At 36.3% G+C, this 22,637-nt stretch overlaps 1 protein-coding gene across 3 annotated transcripts in view; it reads left to right on the forward strand.

Moving 5' to 3' along the window:
• Nucleotides 1–22,637, forward strand: part of PIAS1 (protein inhibitor of activated STAT 1) — a 128,169-nt gene that overhangs the window by 19,969 nt on the left and 85,563 nt on the right. For all 3 annotated transcript variants that reach the window (XM_055536818.1, XM_055536817.1, XM_055536816.1), the window contains exon 2: nt 18,839–19,283. In XM_055536818.1, coding sequence (XP_055392793.1) covers nt 18,839–19,283 — 445 coding nt within the window. The remainder of the gene's footprint in view (nt 1–18,838; nt 19,284–22,637) is intronic.

Consider the following 22,637-nt stretch of genomic DNA (forward strand, 5'->3'; position numbering starts at 1 on the left):
TGGTAACAATAACCCTGTGTACGAGACAGCAAAAGAGACACTGATGTATAGAACAGTCTTATGGACTCTGTGGGAGAGGGAGAGGGTGGGAAGATTTGGGAGAATGGCATTGAAACATGTAAAATATCATGTATGAAATGAGTTGCCAGTCCAGGTTCGATGCACGATACTGGATACTTGGGGCTGGTGCACTGGGATGACCCAGAGGGATGGAATGGGGAGGGAGGAGGGAAGAGGGTTCAGGATGGGGAACACATGTATACCTGTGGCGGATTCATTTTAATATTTGGCAAATCTAATACAGTTATGTAAAGTTTAAAAATAAAATAAAATTTAAAAGAAATTATGAGTCTGAAACTGTACTAAATTCTGTAAAGGAAAAGAACAAAATTCTATAAGCACATGTAACAAGGAGACGTGACCTAGTTTGGGTGCTCAAGGAAGGCGAACTATGTGTATTTCTGAGCCATCTGAGCTACATCCTTCACTTCCAAGTCTTGTCAAATATTTTAAATGTTGTGCCTTCCTTCCCTTCCCTGCTATCACCCTCATTATTTCAGACTGGCATAGTTTCATGCTGATATTAACAACCCCTAAATTGGCCTCGTATCTTAATTTCCCTTTTCAATTTTAGTCAGATGAACTTTTTGATTATATGTCGGTCTCTCTCTTAACCCTACATTTCTGCAACTGGAGAAGTTTCTGTAACTCCCCCATTTTTGTAGGATTAAGAACAAAATTCTTTACCTGTCCAAATAAGTAAGTTACTGTTTAAATAGCAATAACATGCTGAGTAGGCACTGAGCAGAATTATATAATGTCCTTATTTGTGAGAGATAATACATATAATTTCTAATAGGCTTACACTGCAATATGGTTTATAATAGTCGAGATGCCAGAACATTGTTACTCATATTCATTGACAGTGAACAAAACAGTTTGTATAGACTGAGCTTGTGGTTTGGTAGAAAGTAGACAAGTAAATCGGAGAAGGCAGTGGCACCCCACTCCAGTGTTCTTGCCTGGAAAATCCCATGGATGGAGGAGCCTGGTGGGCTGCCGTCTATGGGGTCGCACGGAGTCAGACACGACTGAAGCGACTTAGCAGCAGCAGCAGCAGCAGCAGACAAGTAAATAGGGCTTCTCTACATTTTGGCATGAGAACTGTGTTGGGTTAAATTGTAGAGCACATGAGAAGGTAAATTTACTAATATTGAGGATAGCCTATGGAAAGTATCCCAAAGTTGATGACTTCTAAGGTGTGACCTGAATGAGTTGAAATTAACTAGAAGAAGATTAGGATGGGAGAGGAGAGAAGAGTTATTGAAAAATAGCATGTGTATGAAAGTCCTGGAGGATGGAAAGCTGGTTAACAGGGTTTTTAGAGGCAGTGTCCAAGACTGGATCATGAAGGATCTCTTAGGCCATGCTGAGAAATTTGCCCTTTATCTTTAGTGTAGGGGCTAATCATGAAAGATTTAAGCTCAAGAGTGACATGATCATCTTTCTATTTTAGAATAGACCTCTAGTGGGAAGAATGACTTGAAAAGATAATATTGGAGACAAGGGAGAACAGTTGAAGTTCTTACAGACATCTAGGAAAGGGATCATGGTAGTCCGAATTAAAGTGGTAATAGACATTTAAAGTGGTAGGATTGATGTGACTTGGAAAATAGACGTGAGTGAGGGAGAAGATGGCATAGAAGTTTTCTGGCTTGGATAACTGGTTAAGTGGTTTGAGAGAAGTTTGATTTGTTAGGTTTAGATGTGTTGAGCTGACTGCTTCTGGGACATAGAAGTGTTTAACATTGTAATTCAGAAGACAAAGGCTAGGCTAGAAATGAAGATTTGGGGATTGTTAACCTCAAAATGTTATGAGATGATTGAGGTCATCTAGGAAGATTGGAGTGAGTGAAAATAGAGTCAAGAATTCTGAGGACCTCTCACAATTGAGAATTGAAATAATTTTTAAAAATACCTTTTAAAACATAAAATATGTTTTGTGTGGATGTGCTGTAATGTCTTCAAGAGTTTTCCTTACAATTATATATAATAGACACTTTTTACAAATTATGCAATTACAGATATCTTTCACTGTCTACATCTGGTTTGTGAGTTCATTTAGCGAGAATTCAGTAGTCCAGAGTATTTTGAAAATATATGATTGTTAGTGGATAATTTTTTCAGAAGTTTGAGAAAAAGAGATCAAGATTAATCATCATCTGTATAACATTTTAACTGCATGTAGTAACATGGCCCTGTTAATTTGGCATTTGGCTTTAAAATATCTGTTTAGTTTTAGAGTTAATTCTAGGGTGACCATATAATTTATCATACAAAGTGGGACACTTTTAAGAGTGGAAGGGGCTGCTTTTAATAATGTTGCTATAACAACAGGTGTACAGTGGAAAATTTGAAGATCTTGTTGGTTTTTCTAAAATTCTTTTTTTGTGAAGTGCTAGGAAATGAGATGACAGTGATTGAATAATAATAATAATGAAGAGTTTAGTGGCCAGGTAACTTTGCAAAATGTTGGATACAGATTTAACATACTTCTTTCTGCAGGACTTCTTAGGACCTTTAATATGTAAATATTATTTGAGAAGGTAGGGTATGGTGGGGAATTACAGAATCTTGAATTTCCTTGATTGGTTTTGCCACAATACCATATTACTTTGAATATCTATTAACCCTATGAACCTGGTTTGGAAAATGGTGACTTGAAGTATCCTGTCATTTAAATTGGATCTTTTTAATGTGAAACCCAATCAGATTGTTTCTAGTTTTAAGTTTTATTTAGGATTTTTGATTTTTCATGTCTGGGCAGCTAGCTTTATTACAGTGAGTAAAATTTGAAGTTTAAAAGAAATAACCTCATAAAATTGTCATTATATGTAGATGACATACTATATATAGAAAACCCAAAAGACTCCACATAGAAACACTAGAACTGATAAATGAATTCAGCAAGGTAGCAGGATACAAGATTCACATACAGAAGTCAGTTGCATTTCGTTAACAATGAAATATCAGAAAGAGACTATTTTTAAAAAAACCTTTAAAATTTTATTAAAATTTTGTTATTTTATTTCAGAGTATAGTTCATGAACAATGTTGTATTAATTTCAGATGTTGTATTAATTTCAGATGTACAGCAAAGTGTTTCACATACACATGTATACACATGTATGTGTTCTTTTTTAAATTCTTTCCCTGTAAGTTACTATAGAGTATTGAGCAGAGTTCCCTGTGCTATACAGTAGGTCCTTGTTGGTTATTTGTTTTAAATATAGCATTGTGTACTTACCAGTCCCGAACTGCCAATCTGTTCCTCCCCAGGTAACTGTAAGTTTGTTCTCTAAGTCTGTGAATCTGTTTCTATTTTGTAAATAAATTCATTTGTATCTTTTTTTAAAAAAGATTCTGTATTTAAGTGATATCATATGATATGTCTTTCTCTGTTTGACCTAACTTCGTATTATAATCTGTAGGTCAGTCCATGTTGCTGCAAGTGGCATTTTATTCTTTTTAATGACTAGGTGATATTCCATTGTATAAATGTACATCTTCTTTATCCATTCATCTGTCAGTGGATATCTAGTTTGCTTCCATGTCTTGGGTATTGCAAACAGCATTGCAGTGAACTTTGGCATTCATGTATCCCTTTGAACCATGTTCTTCTCTGGATATATGCCCAGGAGTGTGATTGTTGGATCATATGGTAATTCTGTTTTTAGTTTCTGAGGAACCTCCATACTGTTCTCCATGATGGCTGCACCAGCTTACATTCCCACCAACAGTGAGGAGAGCTTCCTTTTCTCCACGGCCTCTCTAGTATAGTATTTACACACACACACACACACACACACACACACCCCAGGAATAAACCTGACCAAGGAGGTGAAAGACTTTTATGATGAGAACTATAGAACATTAATAAAGGAAATTGAAGATGATTCAAAGAAATGGAACGATAGCCCATGCTTTTGGACTAGAAGAATTAATATTGTTAAAATGGCTATACTGCCCAAAGCAACATGCAGATTTAACACAATCTCTTTCAAATTACCCATGACATTTTTCACAGAACTGGAACAAATAATCCTAAATAGGAAACTGTAAAAAGAACCAGAATTGTGGAAGCAATCCTGAGGAAAAAGAATAAACAGGAGGCATAACCCTTCCAGACTTCAGACAGTGCTACAGTAATCAAAATAGTGTGCTGCTGGTACAAAAACAGACACATGGAGCAGTGGAACAAGAGAGAGAGCCCAGAAGTAAACCCACACACTTAACGTTCAATTAATCTTCAACAAAGGAGGCAAGACTATAAGATGGGCGGAAAAGGCAGTCTCTTCAGCAAGTGGTACTGGGAAAGTTGGACAGCTGCTTTTAAATTAGTGAAGTTAGAACACATCCTCACACCGCACAGAAAAATAAACTCAAAATGGCTTAAAGACTTGAGTATAAGATAAAACACTATAAAACTCCTAGAAGAGATGATAGGCAGAGCATTCTTTGACAAAAATCATACCAATATTTTCTTTGGTCAGTCTCAAGGCAATAGAAATGAAAACAAAAATATACAAATGGGACCTAATCAAACTTAAAGCTTTGCACCGCAAAGGAAGCCACAAACAAAATAAGAAGACAGCCTGTTGGAATGGGAGAAAATATGTGCAAGTGATATGACCAACAACGGCTTAATTTCCGAAATATACAGACAACTCTTAACAACCCAGTCGAAAAATGGGCATAAGACCTAAATAGACATTTCTCCAAAGAAGACATACAGATGGCCAAGAGGCACATGAAAAGATGCTTGTCATTGCTAATTGTTGTTTAGTTGTTAGGTCGTCTCCAACTCTTTTGTGACCCCAGTGGACTGTAGCTTGCCAGGCTACTCTGTTCATGAGATTTCTTAGGCAAGAATACTGAAGTGAGTTGCCATTTTCTTCTCCAGGGTATCTTCCTGACCCAAGTATCCAACCTGTGTCTCCTGCTTGGCAGGTAGATTCTTTACCACTGAGCCACAAGGGTAGCCCTGCCAGTTATTAGAAAAATGCAAATCAAAACTACCACGAGGTATACCACCTCACACTGGTCAGAATAGCCATCATTAAAAGGTCTACAAATAACAAATGCTGGAGAGGATGTGGAGAAAAGGGAACCCTTCTACACTGTTGGTGGGAATGTAAGTTGGTGCAGTATGAAGGTTCCTCAGAAAACTGAAAGTAGAATTACCATATGATCCAACAATTCCACACCTGTGCATGTATCTGGACAAAACTAATTCAGAAAGATACATGCACCCCTATGTTCATAGCTGCACTCTTCACAATAGCCAAGACATGGAAGCACCTTAAATGTCCATCGACAGATGAATGGATAAAGAAGATGTGGTTCATACAAACAATGGAATACTACTCAGCCATAAAAAAGAATGAAATAATGCCATTTGTAGCAAAATGAATGGATCTAGAGATTATTATACTAAGTCAATCAGAGAAAGACAAATACTGTATGATTCTCACTTACATGTGGAATCTAAAATGTGACACAAATGAACCTTTCTGTTAGGTTGGTGCAAAAGTAATTTCAGTTTTGCATTGTTGAACTTTGCCATTTGATATTGGAATACATTCTTAATTGTGGTTATACATCATTTTAATGTGCATTTCTTGCTTTATGTATTTTGTTAATGAATTATTACTTGCTGTTTATTTTATTTGTATTTTAGACTATGGAAATGTTAGACAAAAAGCAAATTCTAGCGATTTTCTTGTTTGAGTTCAAAATGGGTCATAAAGCAGCAGAGAAAACCTGCAAGATCAAGAATGCATTTGGCCCAGAAACTGCGAATGAACTTACAGTGCAGTGGTGGCTCAAGAAGTTTTACAAAGGAGACTAGAGCCTTGAAAATGAGGAGCACCGTGACTGGCCATCAGAAGGTGACAGTGACCAACGGAGAGGATCCTCAAAGCTAATCCTCTTACGACTTACGGGAGAAGTTGCCTGAGAACTCAGCATTGACTATTGTGTGGTCACTTGGCATTTGAAGCAAAATGGAAAGGCGGAAAGGCTCGGAACGTGAGTGCCTCATTAGCTGACCACAAATCAAAAAATTGTCATTTTGGAGTGTCATCTTCTCCTATACTGTGCAACAGCAGTGAACCATTTATTGGTTGGATTGTGACATGTGACAAAAAGTGAATTTTATACAACAACCAGCAACAACCAACTCAGTGGTTGGACTCAGAGGAAGCTCCAAAGCACTTCCCAAAGCCAAATTTGCCCCCCAAAAAGATTCATGGTCACTGGTGTTTCGCTGCTGGTCTGATCCACTATAGCTTTCTGAATCCCAGTGCAACCATGACATACAAGAAGTATGCTCAGCAGACTGATGAGATGCACTGAAAACTGCACGGCCTGCCGCCAGCACCGGTCAACAGGGAGGGCCCGGTTCTTCTCTGCGACAGTGCCTGACTGCGCTTTGCACAGCCGGTGATTCACAAGTTGAATGAATTGGGCTACAAAGTTTTGCCTCATCTGCCATATTCACCCAACCTCTCACCAACTGCCTAACACTTCTTCAAGCATCTTGACAACTTTTTTGCAGGGACAATGCTTTCACAACCAGCAGGATGCAGAAAATATTTTCCAAGTGTTCCTTGAATCCCAAAGCACAGATTTTTATGCTACAGGAAACAAATTTATTTCTTATTGGCAAAAATGTATTGATTGTAATGGTTCCTGTTTTTCATTAATAAAGATATGTTTGAGGTTAATTATAATGATTTAAAATTCAGGGTTCGAAACCGTAATTATTTTTGCACCAACCTAATAGAAAACAAACAAACTCACAGACATAGAGAACAGACTTGTGGGGGAAGTGGGGAAAGGAAGGGCTGGAATCAACACATTGTAATATTAACAATTATTATATATGTATTTATATATATATATTATATATAAAACTTTGGTTACATTTCCCTGAAAAACATTGCTGTTTTAGGGGAACTTTGAGGGTTGAATACTAACTTATTGAACAGATTTTTAAAAGGCCTTTTCAGTGTTGTTTCTTCCAAGCTAGGCAATATGCCTAGCTAATTTCTTTTTCTTTTTTTTAATCATTTTAGACTTAGGATGCAGCTATAGGTATTGTTTCTTCTCTGTCAAAGAATCTCTGTTTTTGATCTTTGAATGGAAAATTATGCCCTTGTAGATTTAGGAAGGAAAGAATTGAACTTGCACTTTAAAGAATATTATTGCTTTGACTACATGGAGAAATGTTCTAGAATTTGATTAGTTATGTGTTTAAGGAATGGTATTGAGGTTTTTTTTTGTTTGTTTTATTATGATAAACTTATAATATATGTATATATTTTACTTTCTAATAACAACAAAAGGTAAATTATTCTTTTAGCATAATTATAGTACATTTCTTTCTTTTGTTGGCTAGTTTTTTTGACCTTTGGACATATGAATTAAACTTTTTTCCTAATTTTGTGCTTAAAAAAATTACTTCTTCCCTGACAGTAAAATTGGCATTGGTTTGCCCCCCTCCCCCCACTTTTTAAATTTGTTTAATGTTCTGGATATGTAAATATGGATGCTGTTAGGTTTTTTTTTACATCAAGGCTTGTGATAGCTGATCTTCCCCCCTCCCTAAATTTCAGGAAGAGTGTGTAGTATGTTTTCATGGTCTCACCTTAATGGAATTTCTCCAAAGAAAATGTGAGCATTTTCTTAAACTTGCTTTCACTATTATAGAAGCTTTGCATGTAAATATTTATCATACTGATCTGTTCTGAAGATAATGATCTGTGTAAGTTTTGTAATACTTTAGCAATTTTGCTTTATTAACAGTATTACCTTGCAGTAAAGGATGTTTCTGTTGTTTCTCTTAGCTGTAACTTGTATAATATCAGGTGAAAGTATTCTATTTATGTAGAAAAGAAAGGGGTATTATCATTAATAGGTTTTTGATAGGATTTAAAAGAATACTTAGACAGGCTGTCACTGTAGGACTTGGGTTTTCCGTGCAACCTATTTTTTTCCTCAGTATTTCTTAGTAGTTTGTGAGCAGTCATTCCCAGGATTTTTAAGGACATTTGTATAATGCACTTCAGTGAGAAAAGGGAACCCTCTTACACTGTTGGTGGGAATGCAAACTAGTACAGCCACTATGGAGAACAGTGTAGAGATTCCTTTAAAAACTGGAAATAGAACTGCCATATGACCCAGCAATCCCACTGCTGGGCATACACACTGAGGAAACCAGAATTGAAAGAGACACGTGTACCCCAGTGTTCATCGCAGCACTGTTTACAATAGTCAAGACGTGGAAGCAGCCTAAATGTCCGTCAACAAATGAATGGATAAAGATGTGGTATATATACACAATGAAATACTACCCAACCATAAAAATTAAATAATGCCCATTTGCAACAACATGGATGGACCTAGATATTATCACACTATGTGCACTAAGTCAGGTGGGGAAAGACAAATACTATTTGATATTACTTATATGTGGAATCTAAAATATGACACAAATAAATTTACAAAACAGAATCACACTCAGAGATGTAACTTACGGTTACCAATGGGGAAAGGGAATGAGGGGGATAAATTAGGAGTTGTGGATTAGCAGATACAAACTACTGTTTATAAAAGAGACAACAAGATCCTACTGTAGCATAGGGGACTATAATCGATATCCTATAATAAACCATAATGGGATAGAAATTTTAAAAATAAAATTAAAAACAACATTTATGAGAATTCTCTGGTGATCCAGTGAATAGGACTCGGCGCTTTCATTGCTAGGGCCTGAGTCCAGTCGCTGCTTGGGGTACTAATTAAGATCCCACAAGATGTGTGACATCCCCCTACCCAAAAGATGGATATCTTTTTTCTAAGCTTGTTTTTCTCTGAGAGCTATAAGTCAAGACTGGTATATAATAACCTGAATTGTTTTTCTTGTGCACCCTGGACAATGTTTATTGAATTAATTACCTTAAAATTGGAGAATCCTGGGGAAAAGAATCATCTGTCTCCTAAGTAGTTGAACAATCTTATTTGTAATCTTTAACTTTGTTATCTGAAGGGGAATTTCTTATCATGTGCCATTGGCCTCTATAGCCTTGACCCTGTTACATCTCAAGTTTTAAGGGTGATCTGTATGACTATTTAAGAAGCAAAACTCTCAGATTTTGTCGGTGACACAAAACTGGGAAGAATATGTTAGATGACAGAATCAAGAGGAATTAATTCATCATCACCATCATTTCCAGTGCATTTACTGGATCATCCACCATACTTAGCATAGGTCATGTGGAGCAAAGTGTCCTTGAAAATTTCAAAGTCTAGGGAGGACATAGACTAGAAAATCAAGTAACTCTGTGTGATAAGCGCTACAGTTGAGACTGCAGGGTGCGATTCTTAAACAGCATTTTGAAAGGCTGGAATGATAAACATGAAAAAAAGGAAGTTTAACAGTACTATATATAAAGTTCTATTTTTAAATTAAAAAAAATTAGAAGATGAGGGGGTTTAACCTAGTAGCATTTCATGCGAAAACTATTGAATAAAGGTTTTAGTTAACCTCAATCTTAATATGAGTGACAATATGATGTGGATGTGACTCCCTGCCCCTGCTGAAAAAAAAAGCATAACATAAAACGTCCTTCCATTTGCCTAAAGAAAATAATCCAGTCAGCCTAAAATGCCTTTTTAGGTTGCGCTGGTAGAAATAGCTGTGTTCATAATAAGATAGATAATACTAAGAATAGTCAGACTTTTATCTGGATTATATTACTCTGAGTATGATGGACAGCAGAATGCTCATGGAATAAGGGACCAGGCTGGGAAGGGTCTCTACTAACAGAATGAAATTTTAAAACCATTGAGCATCAATTCACAGAACTTTTCAATAATGTGTGCTGTTTTAAGATTGTAAACTCATAGTTCACAATCTTAAGTGTTTCAGCAGAGGCTGGGAGACCATCAATTAAGGAGGTTACAAGTAGAACTTCATATATTAGATGAGTTGAACAAGAGGATTTCTAAAGTTCTATTTTAAACTAACAGCATAGTAAGTCAACTATATGTCAATAAAAATAAAGTTCTATTTTATGTTATGATCCTGTGATTCTACAGTTTTTAAAAACATCAGTTCATGGACTTTGCTGTTGGTCCAGTGAGTGGTTAAGACTCTGGGCTTCCACTGTAGGGGTTGCAGGTTCAGTCCCTGATTGTGGGAGTTCCTGTGCCATGCGTCATGGCCACACACAAAAAATCATTTCAGATTACTTACTCGTTTCTGTAATTGTCAGTACTCCACAGCATCGTGTGGGCTTTGTCACCTGACTTTCAAGTCTGAACTCCACTATTTGTAGCTCTGCCTTTGATTGAATAGGTTGTACCTGTGGCCCTCACCATAGTTCTTTCTCTTGATACTTTCCGTCTAAGATTTTTTACTAATCGCTTTTCTGGGACCCAAATTGAAGGCAATGATTGAAAGATTTTGCCTAGTTACAGAATGCGTTTTTTTCCTCACTTTTTGTTTCGTTAATATTTAAAAAATTAATTTAGTTTTTAAAATTTCTGGCTGCACTGTGCAGCATGTGGGATCATAGTTTCCTGACCAGGGATCAAACCCGTGCCCCTTGCAATTGGAAGCTTGGATTTTAACCACTGGACTGCCAGGGAAGTCCTGTTTTGTTAACATTTATCTCTTCCCACCTTTTCCACTTAAATTTCAGATAGAGTGCAATGGAATTCTCTAGGCCAGAACACTGGAGTGGGTAGCCTTTCCCTTCTCCAGGGGATCTTCCCAGTCCAGGGATTGAACCCAGGTCTCCTGCATTGCAGGTGGATTCTTTACCAGCTAAGCCACAAGGGAAGCCCAAGAACACTGGAGTGGGTAGCCTGTCGGTTCTCCAGAGGATCTTCCCTACCCAGGAATCAAACTGGGGTCTCCTGTATTGCAGGAGGCTTCATTACCAACCAAGCTATGAGGGAAGCCTTAATAGAGTTATAGTATTACAGAATTTTGAGGATTTGAGGAACCTTTGAGAAGCTCTAGTCAATCTGTCATTTTTTAAAATGAGAATATAGACCCTGGAAAATTGTAATTCAGTAAATTAGTGGCCAAGTCAGTACTAGAATCCAAATTCTACATATACTAGTACCATATTATGTTATATTTGTACTTAGCACATAGGAGGTGTTGTTACTTTTGAGAATTGAATTAATATGATTATATGCCCCTGTCTCTGAAGAATAGCTTATCTCTTTGTGTTCATTGTTTGTTCCAGTATTCCCTCTTTCTACAACTCATTTAGGGCTCATTCATGAATCCAGAAAGTGTTTGTTATACAGCTATGTACAGAGCAACTTTTTACCTAAAGTTTTGTTTTTCCTACCTGTGCATAAGAAGTTTAGCAATGTGTTAGAATTTTAAACTTGATTTTTAAATTAAGCTAAACTTTTTTATTATAAAAGTAATATTTTATCCAAATTTTAAACTGTTTTGGTTTGAGTTTGTTATTTTTAGTATTCAAGTTATCATCTAGAAGGAGCTTTTAAAGGACATATCTGTCAGTTTTGTGGTAGTACAGAAATGGGAATGATGTTTAAATTATCAAAAATCAAAGCCATGGTATGCCATTTCAACAGAATGTTACGTTTGTACTTTGCTTGAAGGAGAATGGAATCTTCATGTTTTATCATTATATCGGAGCTAAATGCAAGCCATGTGATGGAAGATACCAGAGGAGGAAAGATAGTCAGCTAGAGGAGTAGGCACTGCAGGTCATTTTTCGGTCATCTTATATTGAGAAATCAATAAAAGATGAGAAATTGGGTGGAACAAGATTATGGAGAAGTATGTAACCAACCTAACTTGCTCCTTGAGCAGAAACTGTCTAACTAGGTTTTCCAGTTGAACTGGACATTGCTGATAAATTGCTAATCTAACAACTGTTTATTAACTATTTCAAATGGAAAGGATTAGAAATGATCCCAGAGTCAGTTCCACTGAAAGAAGAATCCAACTTTGAAAATAATGAATAAAATATTTTTGGTGTACTGTACCATCTTTAATGTATGCACAGTATTTTCGATAATTTTTTTTGTTGATAGAAAGCAAAAGTATAAATGAAATACTAGGACATTGTTAAATGCCTCTTTTGTCTACCTTTAGAATTCATTTTGCTTTATGATTAGTTACAAATTGATACCAGATAAAGATTCGTAATACAGGGTCTGCTTCATGACTAATCCTTTAGAATACTGCAGTGGGAATGTGTGAACAAGGGTAATTAGGTGGTTCAAAAGAAAGTACCTAATTCTTATTCAGAATTTAGTTATGACCTTTAATAACACAGGGTCATAGCTAATGAGAAAGTAACATTGGCACTTTCTATTTAATCTCAAAAGCACTCAGTCTACAATACTTGTTACTATTGCTTGATTATTTATCTTTCTCAGTGTATGGGCCCTTTCTCTGTGGTTGAACTAGTGTTCTTATACAGGCACACACAGTCTATGTATATGTGTGTGTGTGTCTGTGTGTGTAAAATCTTAAATATTTGAGAAGAGATTAAGTTGAAATGTGTTCTTACTGGATGGTAAGGACCTCTTCTTCCTCCCTCCCCATTCCACTACTGTGTTCTGAGAACACTGGACGCCAACCTTATATTGCCAAACCAGGAGGTTGAGGGATTCCTTTCTGCCAAAATTGATCAGATAAAAGGAAAAAAAGGAATCTTCATGATCGTCAAGTTTCCTGCCTGATCATCCTGGAGTGAAGTACCCTGGTCTGGTCACTCACACAGTTCATCTGATCATCTTTGTCATCTTAGATATGAGGCTTCCTGGGTGGCTCAGTGGTAAAGAATCCGTCTGCGACTCAGAAGACTCAGGAGACGCTGCGAGTTTGATCCCTGGGTTGGGAAGATCCCCCGGAGGAGGGCATGGCAACTCACTCCAATATTCTTTTCTTGGAGAATCCCATTTACAGAGGAGCCTGGTGGGCTACAGTCCATAGGGTCGCACAGAGTGGGACACGACTAAAGTGACTGAGCACGCACTTATTATTAGATATATATAAATGTACAGCTAGAGATTTCCTCCTGCTCAAGGAGAACATCAAGCCTGAGAGGCAGAGACCAGAGAAAACAGTAAGAAAGAACTCAAATTATAGAGACAATGCAGGCAGCTGAAGAAAACAACAATGTCAAACACCCAATTTATTTATATCCTCAAGAGAAAGGAAGATAATAAATTCATGTAAAATAAGAACAAGATGTAGAAGGAAAAGAAATGTGCAGCAAACAGAAAAGAACTCATAGAAATTAAAATTTTAAAAAGAGTTAGAAGATAAAGTTTAGGAAATCTCCCAGAAAATAGAGCTAAAAACAAGAGATGTAAATGCAAGAGGAAAAAGAAAAAGAGCAAAAGAGAATTACACAGTTTAGGAAGGCCATAATCTAAAGAATGACATGAAAGATAATGAAGTCAAAGGAAGATTACTGTAAGAAATCTTCCCAGGATTGAAGGACGGACATACATCACTAAATGTAAAAATTTAGCCATGGTCAGTTCATACAATTAAAAACAAAACCATGAGAAACTTCTGTGAGGGATATATAGATGACTGTGAAAGATTGCCCATCAGAAAGATGTCAGGCTTCTTAACAGAAGATGATGAGGAAAGCCTTACAAAATTCTGACGGAACATACGTTCTTGTCTGGAATTCTGTACTGAGCCAAGCTCACTTGTTAAGTGTGAGTAAATGAAGATATTTTTAGACAATACAAGGAATTTTTAAAAGTGTACTTCCCATGCCCTCTTTTCAGGAAGCTACTGGAGGAACTACCCCACTAAAAAGAGAAAATCCAGAAAGGAAGAAGTGAGAACAAGGAAACGAGGTCCAACACGAGTAACAAGGGAATTCCCAGGATAAGTTAGAGGGAAATTCCATCACCACAGTTTTTTGCCAGACCAAGAAAGCAAGCAGTTCCAGTTGGAACCTAATGGAGGGTTTTAGGAAGTATATTTTGAAGAAGGAAATTAAAACAGAGATTTACCTGATACAGTTGAATATGTTGAGAGGAAATTTGCACTTTAGCAGTTTGCAGGTGAATTAACTATTACTTCATAGAAAACTAAGCAAATACAAAAATGGTACAGTTATTAACTAGAAGTAAGGTCATAGCATATTCAAAAACAGAGACATTACTTTGCCAACAAAGGTCCGTCTAGTCAAGGCTATGGTTTTTCCTGTGATCATGTATGGATGTGAGAGTTGAACTGTGAAGAAAGCTGAGCGCCGAAGAATTGATGCTTCTGAACTGTGATGTTGGAGAAGACTCTTGAGAGTCCCTTGGACTGCAAGGAGATCCAACCAGTCCATTCTGAAGGAGATCAGCCCTGGGATTTCTTTGGAAGGAATGATGCTAAAGCTGAAACTCCAGTACTTTGGCCACCTCATGTGAAGAGTTGACTCATTGGAAAAGACTCTGCTGCTGGGAGGGATTGGGGGCAGGAGGAGAAGGGGACGACAGAGGATGAGATGGCTAGATGGCATCACCAACTCAATGGACGTGAGTTTGAGTAAACTCCAGGAGTTGGTGATGGACAGGGAGGCCTGGCGTGCTGCAATTCATGGGGTTGCAAAGAGTCGGACACGACTGAGAGACTGAACTGAACTGAAGGTCATACAAAAAATAAACAGTAATCATGTACTTTTGGCTCATCTGTGAATATTATTTATAGCCATAGTAATAATGTTAACACCAGCAATTGATTCAACCAAAAATGATGATGGAGAGGTGGAGGTAGGGACTTCCCTGGTAGTCCAGAGGTTAAGACTCTGTGCTCCCAGTGCAGGGGTCCGGAATCCCATCCCTGGTCAGGGAGCTAGATCACACATGCCACAACTAAGAGTTTGTATTCTGCAACTAAAGATCTTGCATGCTGCAAGTTAAAAAAAAAAGCAAAAAAGATCTTGCATGCCGCAACTAAGACCCAGAAGAGCCAAATAAATGAATAAATATTTTTAAAAAGAAAGATGGAGGTAGAGGAGATACAACAGATCTAAATCGTTATCTTTTAATAGGAAACAATTTTTAAATTTAAAATATTAGTTATTTTAAATAACTCTAAAAGACCTACTATATAGTAGAAATGGAGGGGAAATGCCAGAAGAAACAGCTAAAAAGACTTGAAAATGGTTGCCTTAAGGATGTGAAAAATGGGGGCAGGGCAAGGGACATGTTTTCCTTCTAAAATTTTGACTTTTAAAACTGTATGCATTTCTGTCTGATTAAAAAGATTCATTTTAGAAAGATGTCCTTTACAGATTGCTTTCCATACAAAATATATACATTCCTCAGACATTCTAAGTTCCTCAGGATTCTGAGAACTATCATTTGGGCGTGTAGAGTCAGCACAGTGCTATCCGAGAAGGCAGTGATTTCTAGTAGTAGCAGTGGTTGATGTTATCCTTAGTTATAAATGTTCATTTTGTTATAGTGTTAACAAATGGAGATTTTAAACACACGAAAGATTAAAATACACTGCATTTCAACATTTCAGATGTGTTTAGTTTACCTCTGTTGTCAGCACTTTGCACTGTGAATTGACTGCTCCATGCTTCTCTGAAGTTTTTGGTTTGAGTAATAGATAACTTCAGATATTTGTGTTTCCCACCCTCTTTCACTTGATTTTTTAAATACTGCATGCTTATTACAGACCTTAAGATTATGCAGAAGCTGCTCCAGTAATAGCAATAGATAGAGCCTCATCTTTCACTATATCTGATTATAAGGTGCAGTGGTTAATTTGAATCCAGAAGTTTTCTTTTATCTTAACCACCAATTTTTTTAAGGCTAAAATATTGAAGCTTGAAGTTGAGATTGAATATTAAATAAATTGATCTTTTTTTCCCTAACTGAAAGGCATGTGGTTTGTTTTCTCTAAAAGACAATGACGTAGTATAAAAGTACGTTTGGAGTAGAAGTAGTTGTGTAACAGTCAACACATTTCTTAACCTTTCTAGGGCTCAGTTTTTCCATTTGTAAAATGAGGACAGTAATTATGATTAATTATGCATCCTGTGATAACAAAACCAAAAATTATACCTATGTCATTAACTTTTTTCTTTTGATGATCAGTCAGAAGATTTAATTTTATGTGAGTTGTCAATGTACTCTTCCATAGAAATAGAGCAGTAATCCATCTGTGCTGCATTTAAATCCTTACATCCATAAAGAGTTAGGACAAAATGCTGCATATAAATCCTTACATCCATAGAGTTAGGACAAAATAATTTTATGGTAACCCATGAATGTTGATTTTTGTTTGTGTTTGACTTAGGAGAATGGAGTTGAATTTGAATTCAGATGGAATTTGAATTGAAATAGAAGGACATTCTGTTTTGAAAACTTTATTGTGTTTTCTCTGCAAAATGAAATATATTTGACTAATGTCAAATTTATTTTTAACCTATAATCTTTGAAGCATAATTCATGTTATTCTCTAAGAGCAGAAGCTAGCTTACTAATACAGTGCTTTTCTGTTGAAATCTCTGTTCCTTTTAAAATAAGTAATAAATCTTTAAAACTATTTTATACTCTTAGGACAGGTTGAATAGTAGGGAGAAATTGACATTATAGTAATTATTTAACCTCTGATAGCAATCTAAAGAAAGATATATTTATAGGATTTGGGGTAAAATTTGTTTTTAAGGTCTACATTATATCTTTGTGTGAACATAAGAACTTGAGAGTTCGTTTGGAGTTATATTTTAATTGTATGTATAACTTAACCCTGTAGAATCCATCCCCACCCTTTCTTTTGGTATGACTTCCTGATTTTGTTCATCATTCATTGTCGAGGCATTATTGTTGGGCCTTAGTGTTAGATGCTGAAGGTAACATGACCTTGTACCATAGAGGCCCTCAGTCTGATCATGGAATTGTTTGTATAAAAATAAAATTGTAGTACAGCAAAATAAGTGCCAAAATAAAGATATGAAAAATGACCAGTGAGAGCAGTGAAAAGAGAATCATTTAGTTCTGCCAGGCCTAAAAGGCAAGGATGACAAAAGCTGAGCTTTGAGGAGACTAGGCCACAGAAGGTGGGGGAAGGGCTCATAGTTTTTTGATTAACCACCTGTATTGCATATAAAGCTCTTTATACACTTGTTTTTCTGTTTTTCTTAATTGTTTTGTAATATATAGGTAACTTCTAGATGATTGGCTTGAAATGGATGTCATTTCAGGGAGTGGTCATAAATGAGGAAAGCCAGTTCAGCTTTCGTGTTACTGGTATTTGGGATGAGGCCTCCCTGATGGCTCAGTGGTAAGGAATCCGCCTGAGAATGCAGGAGACACAGACATGGGTTCATTCCCTGGGTTGGAAAGGTCTCCTAGAGGAGGAAATGGCAACCCACTCCAGTATTCCTACCTGGACAATCCCATGGACAGAGGAACCTGGTGGGCTACAGCCCATGGGGTTGCAGAGTCAGATGCGACTGAGCACACGTGCAAGAGTGTACAAAACAGGTGGGAAAATAGAGAGCAGATGGTGAGCTTACATGTTTCTTTCATCCTGACACCTGTCAGTGGTGGTAAAGTCAGGATTCTGCTGTTAATAGCTGTTACGATCTTGGGTCATATTTCCCTTTGGGTTTCATTTTCCTCAACTTTAAAATGAGAGAATTGGTATACATTGATATTTCCTGTTGGTGGTCTCTTAGTATTAAAAGTTGGGGGAAAAGGAGAAAGAAATTTGGAAACAGAGTTAAACAAAGTTAGATTTCTTTACTACAGGCTATGGATTTTGACATGTGGATTAAATTCCTGGACTTTTTAGTTGCACATGTGGGATCTTAGTTTCCACATGAGGGATTGAACCCAGGCCCTCAGCAGTGAAAGCAGAATCCTAATCCCTGGACTGACCGTGAAGTCCCAATTTCTGGACGCTTTGGCCTAGCTTTGCCAATAGAGTCAATAGTATATTTCCAGTTTCATCCTAATGGTTTAATGAAAGATCATGGTATTTAAAATTACATGTATCTGTAATTGAAAATTACATGTATCTGGGTTTGAATCCTGGTTGATATTTATTATAGTAGCTAAGTGGCCTTAGCTAAGTTATTCAACCTTTCTTAACTAGTTTCTTCACATGTAAGGCAGGAAGGGTAACACCTTGTGGTGGTGTAAAGATTTAAGGACAGTCCATATGAAAATACCATATGTATCTGGTATATAATGGGTCAAAAAGGTATAGTTTAAGCCCTATAAATCCCCAAATTAGTATAGAATACAATATTGTCTATAATGTTACAATATTTGTATCATGCTTACATCTGGTGCTTGAGGTGGACTATTTATGTGTTTCACATGTATGTATATAATTTTCCCCAAGAAAACAGATTTTCTTGAGGGCTCATTATCTTTTGCCATCCACATAGCACTCAGTACACTCTCTTGGAGACTTAGTAAGTGCTTGGTAAAGACCTGACGTTTTCATTATAACAATAAAATGAGGTGAGATGTGGTTCTACCTCATGTCTGCTTTATTTTACAGCTTTCATAACCCTACATAGAAGTTAGTGGATTTATGAACATTAATTTTAAATTTCTTTGTTTACTTACTTTAAATGGTTAGATTTTAAGTTTGAAATAACTAGAATTGACTGTAACGGAACTGGCCTTTGTAAACAAAACATAAGGATAAAATGTTATAATAAAGTATCATTTAATGTTGTAAATTATGTTATTGGAATACTAATGTTTCACATTTTGTTTTGTCTCTAAGCAAATGGTTATGAGCCTTAGAGTTTCTGAACTCCAAGTACTGTTGGGCTACGCTGGGAGAAACAAGCACGGACGCAAACACGAACTTCTCACAAAAGCCCTGCATTTGCTAAAGGCTGGCTGCAGTCCTGCTGTACAAATGAAAATTAAAGAACTGTATAGGCGGAGGTTCCCCCAGAAAATCATGACGCCTGCGGACTTGTCCATCCCCAACGTACATTCAAGTCCTATGCCAGCAACTTTGTCTCCATCTACCATTCCACAACTCACTTACGATGGTCACCCTGCATCATCACCGTTACTCCCTGTTTCTCTTCTGGGACCTAAACATGAACTGGAACTCCCACATCTTACATCAGCTCTTCACCCAGTCCATCCGGATATAAAACTTCAAAAATTGCCATTTTATGATTTACTGGATGAACTGATAAAACCTACCAGTCTAGGTAAGATTATTCTATAATGGTTATTTGGTTACTATTGGAGGATACATTTTCACTTTTGAGTTTGAATGTAACCCAGATTATCATTCATAATGAATTTTATATTTGGTAGTAGCATCCAGATGGTAATAAGAATCTTTCAGTTTTAGACAAAATCAAATATATATAAGCTGTCTTTTAGACAGGAAAAAAGTATATTCAGGTCTTCAGTGATGGGTTCTGACAACGTGAATGTTAAAAACTTTCCAAAAATATAAATGTTTTTAAAAGTATAATATTTTAGATTGTTGATTAATATTTTATAGTAACCTTTACAAAATCAAAACCCAGTAATTACTGTCAGTCTCTGAATTGTTTTTAATTTTTAAGGGTTGATGACATCTAAAATGACTTGATATTTTTGATTATTTAAATGAGTAAATGGTTTAAATGATTATAGAAGGAGATGTAAGTTTTGATGTGTAGTATTTCAATTTCAGTTGACTTTTTCAAGTGAATATGTGTGTCTTACAGGTACACGCATGATACACACTTGAAATTTCATGTACTGTGTTTTCCCATTGTTTGGTCAGTGTCTAATATATGAATAGAATTCGATGTGTTAATCAACTAGAAGTTTTAATTGCTCTATGCTCCCTTACTTTATTTAAGGTAGAAGAAAACTGACCCTGTTGGGATCTCTGATATGTTCAGTGTAATACATTTAAAATATCAGGCTTCCAGATGCTGGTTTGTTGTTAAAAATCAGTGATTGCCAAACTGTGGCTGGAAAGGCAGATCCTGCCTGCAGCCTGTTTTGGTGGATCTGAGCTAAGAACTTTTTTTATTTTGATATTCCTAAAGGGTTGTAAAGTAAAAACAAAGACGAAGAAGAATATGCACCAGAGACCATGCATGTCTGCAAAACCTTAAAATATTTACTGTCTGGCTTTTACAGAAAAAATTTGTCAATCCCTGTTACAAATCAGTAAACATTTCAGTTTGGGGGATTGGTGAGTGTTGAATTTTGAGAACATTTACAGAAATTCTTGAACTAGGAAATGTTTGTTTTAAATTATTTAGCAGAATACATGAAAAAATTAAGATTATAGGAGTCATTTTCAAACAACATGAATTTTATCACATTTGTAAAACAGCCATTAATAAGGAAACACTTGTTGAGAACCTGCTGTAAACTTCTAAAATTTACACACGCTCATTATAAAAAGTGAAAGTGCCAAATTCCCTTCCTCATTAGCACTTCAGTGTGTATGCATACATAAGCACGTTATGTTCCTCATGTTTAAGAAGGAATCATATTGTACATGGTATTCTGTGACTTGTTTCTTCCTCCCTTTGTCTTACTAATATAGTATAGACATTTCTCCTTGTTCATCTTCCCATTTTTGTTGGAGGCCATATATACACATGGGCTTCCCTTGTGGCTCAGCTGGTAAAAAATCCGCCTGCAATGTGGGAGACCTGGGTTCGATCCCTGGATTGGGAAGATCCCCTGGAGAAGGGAAAGGCTACCCACTCCAGTATTCTGGCCTGGAGAATTCCATGGACTGTATAGTCCATGGGATCACAAAGAGTCAAACACAACTGAGCGACTTTCACATCACACATATATACATACACATGTGTATACATACACATGCGTATATAATGTGTATGTGTACATGTGTGAGCATGTGTATATATAGTAGCTCATTTCTTATTAAAGACTGTTAATTCTGTGTTCTAAATAAGTCCTCTATTAAAAGACATATTTTCTAGTTTTTCGCTGCCAAAACATGGTTAATAATTAGCATATCTTGTTTTCAGTTTCACTAATATGAATTTCAGGTACCAGAGTGAATAGATGACATACATGTCTATTAAATTTTGTTATGAAAAGTAGAAATACAAACTGGATATACATTATGGTTATATTGAATAATATTTTAAATAAATAAAATTGAACATTTAAATTATTGATATTTAAATGAGGTACTTTGCTTAAGTATGTATGTTATATACTCACTTATAATTGTCTACACTAATTTTTTATGCCTTTGTAGCTTAATATCTTGTCTTACTACTTCAGGATACTTTATCCTTATGAACTTTTTAGTGTGTAAAAATAACAGGTAAACATCTGGTTCTCCCCTAAAAAAATAATAGAAGGAGATAGTTCATAAGAAATTATGTTAAGGCTACAGATAGCTTTTGCTATCTTTCTATATGGTATTTTCTTCTTAATGACTTTTTTAAGAGTAGTCAGTGAATTTTAAATAATATTTCTCTCTTTACGCTTCATCTGAAAAGTTATAGAATGCTTTAACGGAGTGTTTTCATGTAACAGTTTAAGAACAGTGTCATAAAGTTTTACCTATTCTTGAAATCCAATAAGTAAACCCTTGCATTTACAAAATTGACTGAAGTGCTAAAATATTTCCCATAAGGTTTATTTAATTGAACTTTCTTTGTGTTGTTGAGCCTCATTATTTGTACATTCTGGTGAGTGAATGTGTGCTGTCTCAAATTTACTTGTAAATTCAAAATCACTTCTTACAACAGTTGCATAGCCATTTAGAGACATGCACGGAGCTGCAAAACACTGGAGTTTGCTGATGCGAGCATTCAACCTGTGGTTGATTAGGTGGTTCTTGTCTTCTTGTTTTCTGCTCTCATAAACAAATGTCCTCTTTGCACTCTACTTAATGCCACATTTTTTGCATTTCGGTGCTTTTTGTTGGTGATCACATTGTTTAAAATGGCCCCCAAACATAGTGCTGAAGTTTTGTCTATAATGTTCTGAAATGCAAAAAGGCTGTGATGTGCATTATGGAGAAAATATACATAGTATTTTTGCTCAGGCATGAATTACAGTGCTGTTGGCAGTGAACTTAGTGTTAATGAATTATCAATATATATCAAATAATGTGTCTTTAAATAGAAACACACAGAAAACAAGGTTAGATATTGATCAGTTGTTGAAAATGTTGTGATCAGAGGCTTATAGGAACTTAACCCTTTGTTTCTCCTAGGAGCAATGGTTCAGTATTCACTAACTCATTGTTTGTGGTGATTTCGTATTAATAGAACACCAGACTTTATGAATTTGTGTGTTAGTTGCTCAGTCGTGTCCGACTCTTTGTGACCCAATGGACTGTAGCCTACTAGGATCCTCTGTCCATGGGATTGTCCAGGCAAGAATACTGGAATGGGTTGCCATTCCCTTCTCCCAGGGAATCTTCCTGACCCAGGGATTGAACCCAGCTCTCCTGCATTGCAGGCATATTTTTTTACCATCTGAACCACCAGGGAAGCCTGTCTTCATGAATAAATCCATTATTTTTGATATACACACAAAATGCTAGGTGGTATAGAATT

This window comes from Bubalus kerabau, chromosome 10, assembly GCF_029407905.1.
Source record: "Bubalus kerabau isolate K-KA32 ecotype Philippines breed swamp buffalo chromosome 10, PCC_UOA_SB_1v2, whole genome shotgun sequence".
NCBI lineage: Eukaryota > Metazoa > Chordata > Mammalia > Artiodactyla > Bovidae > Bubalus > Bubalus kerabau.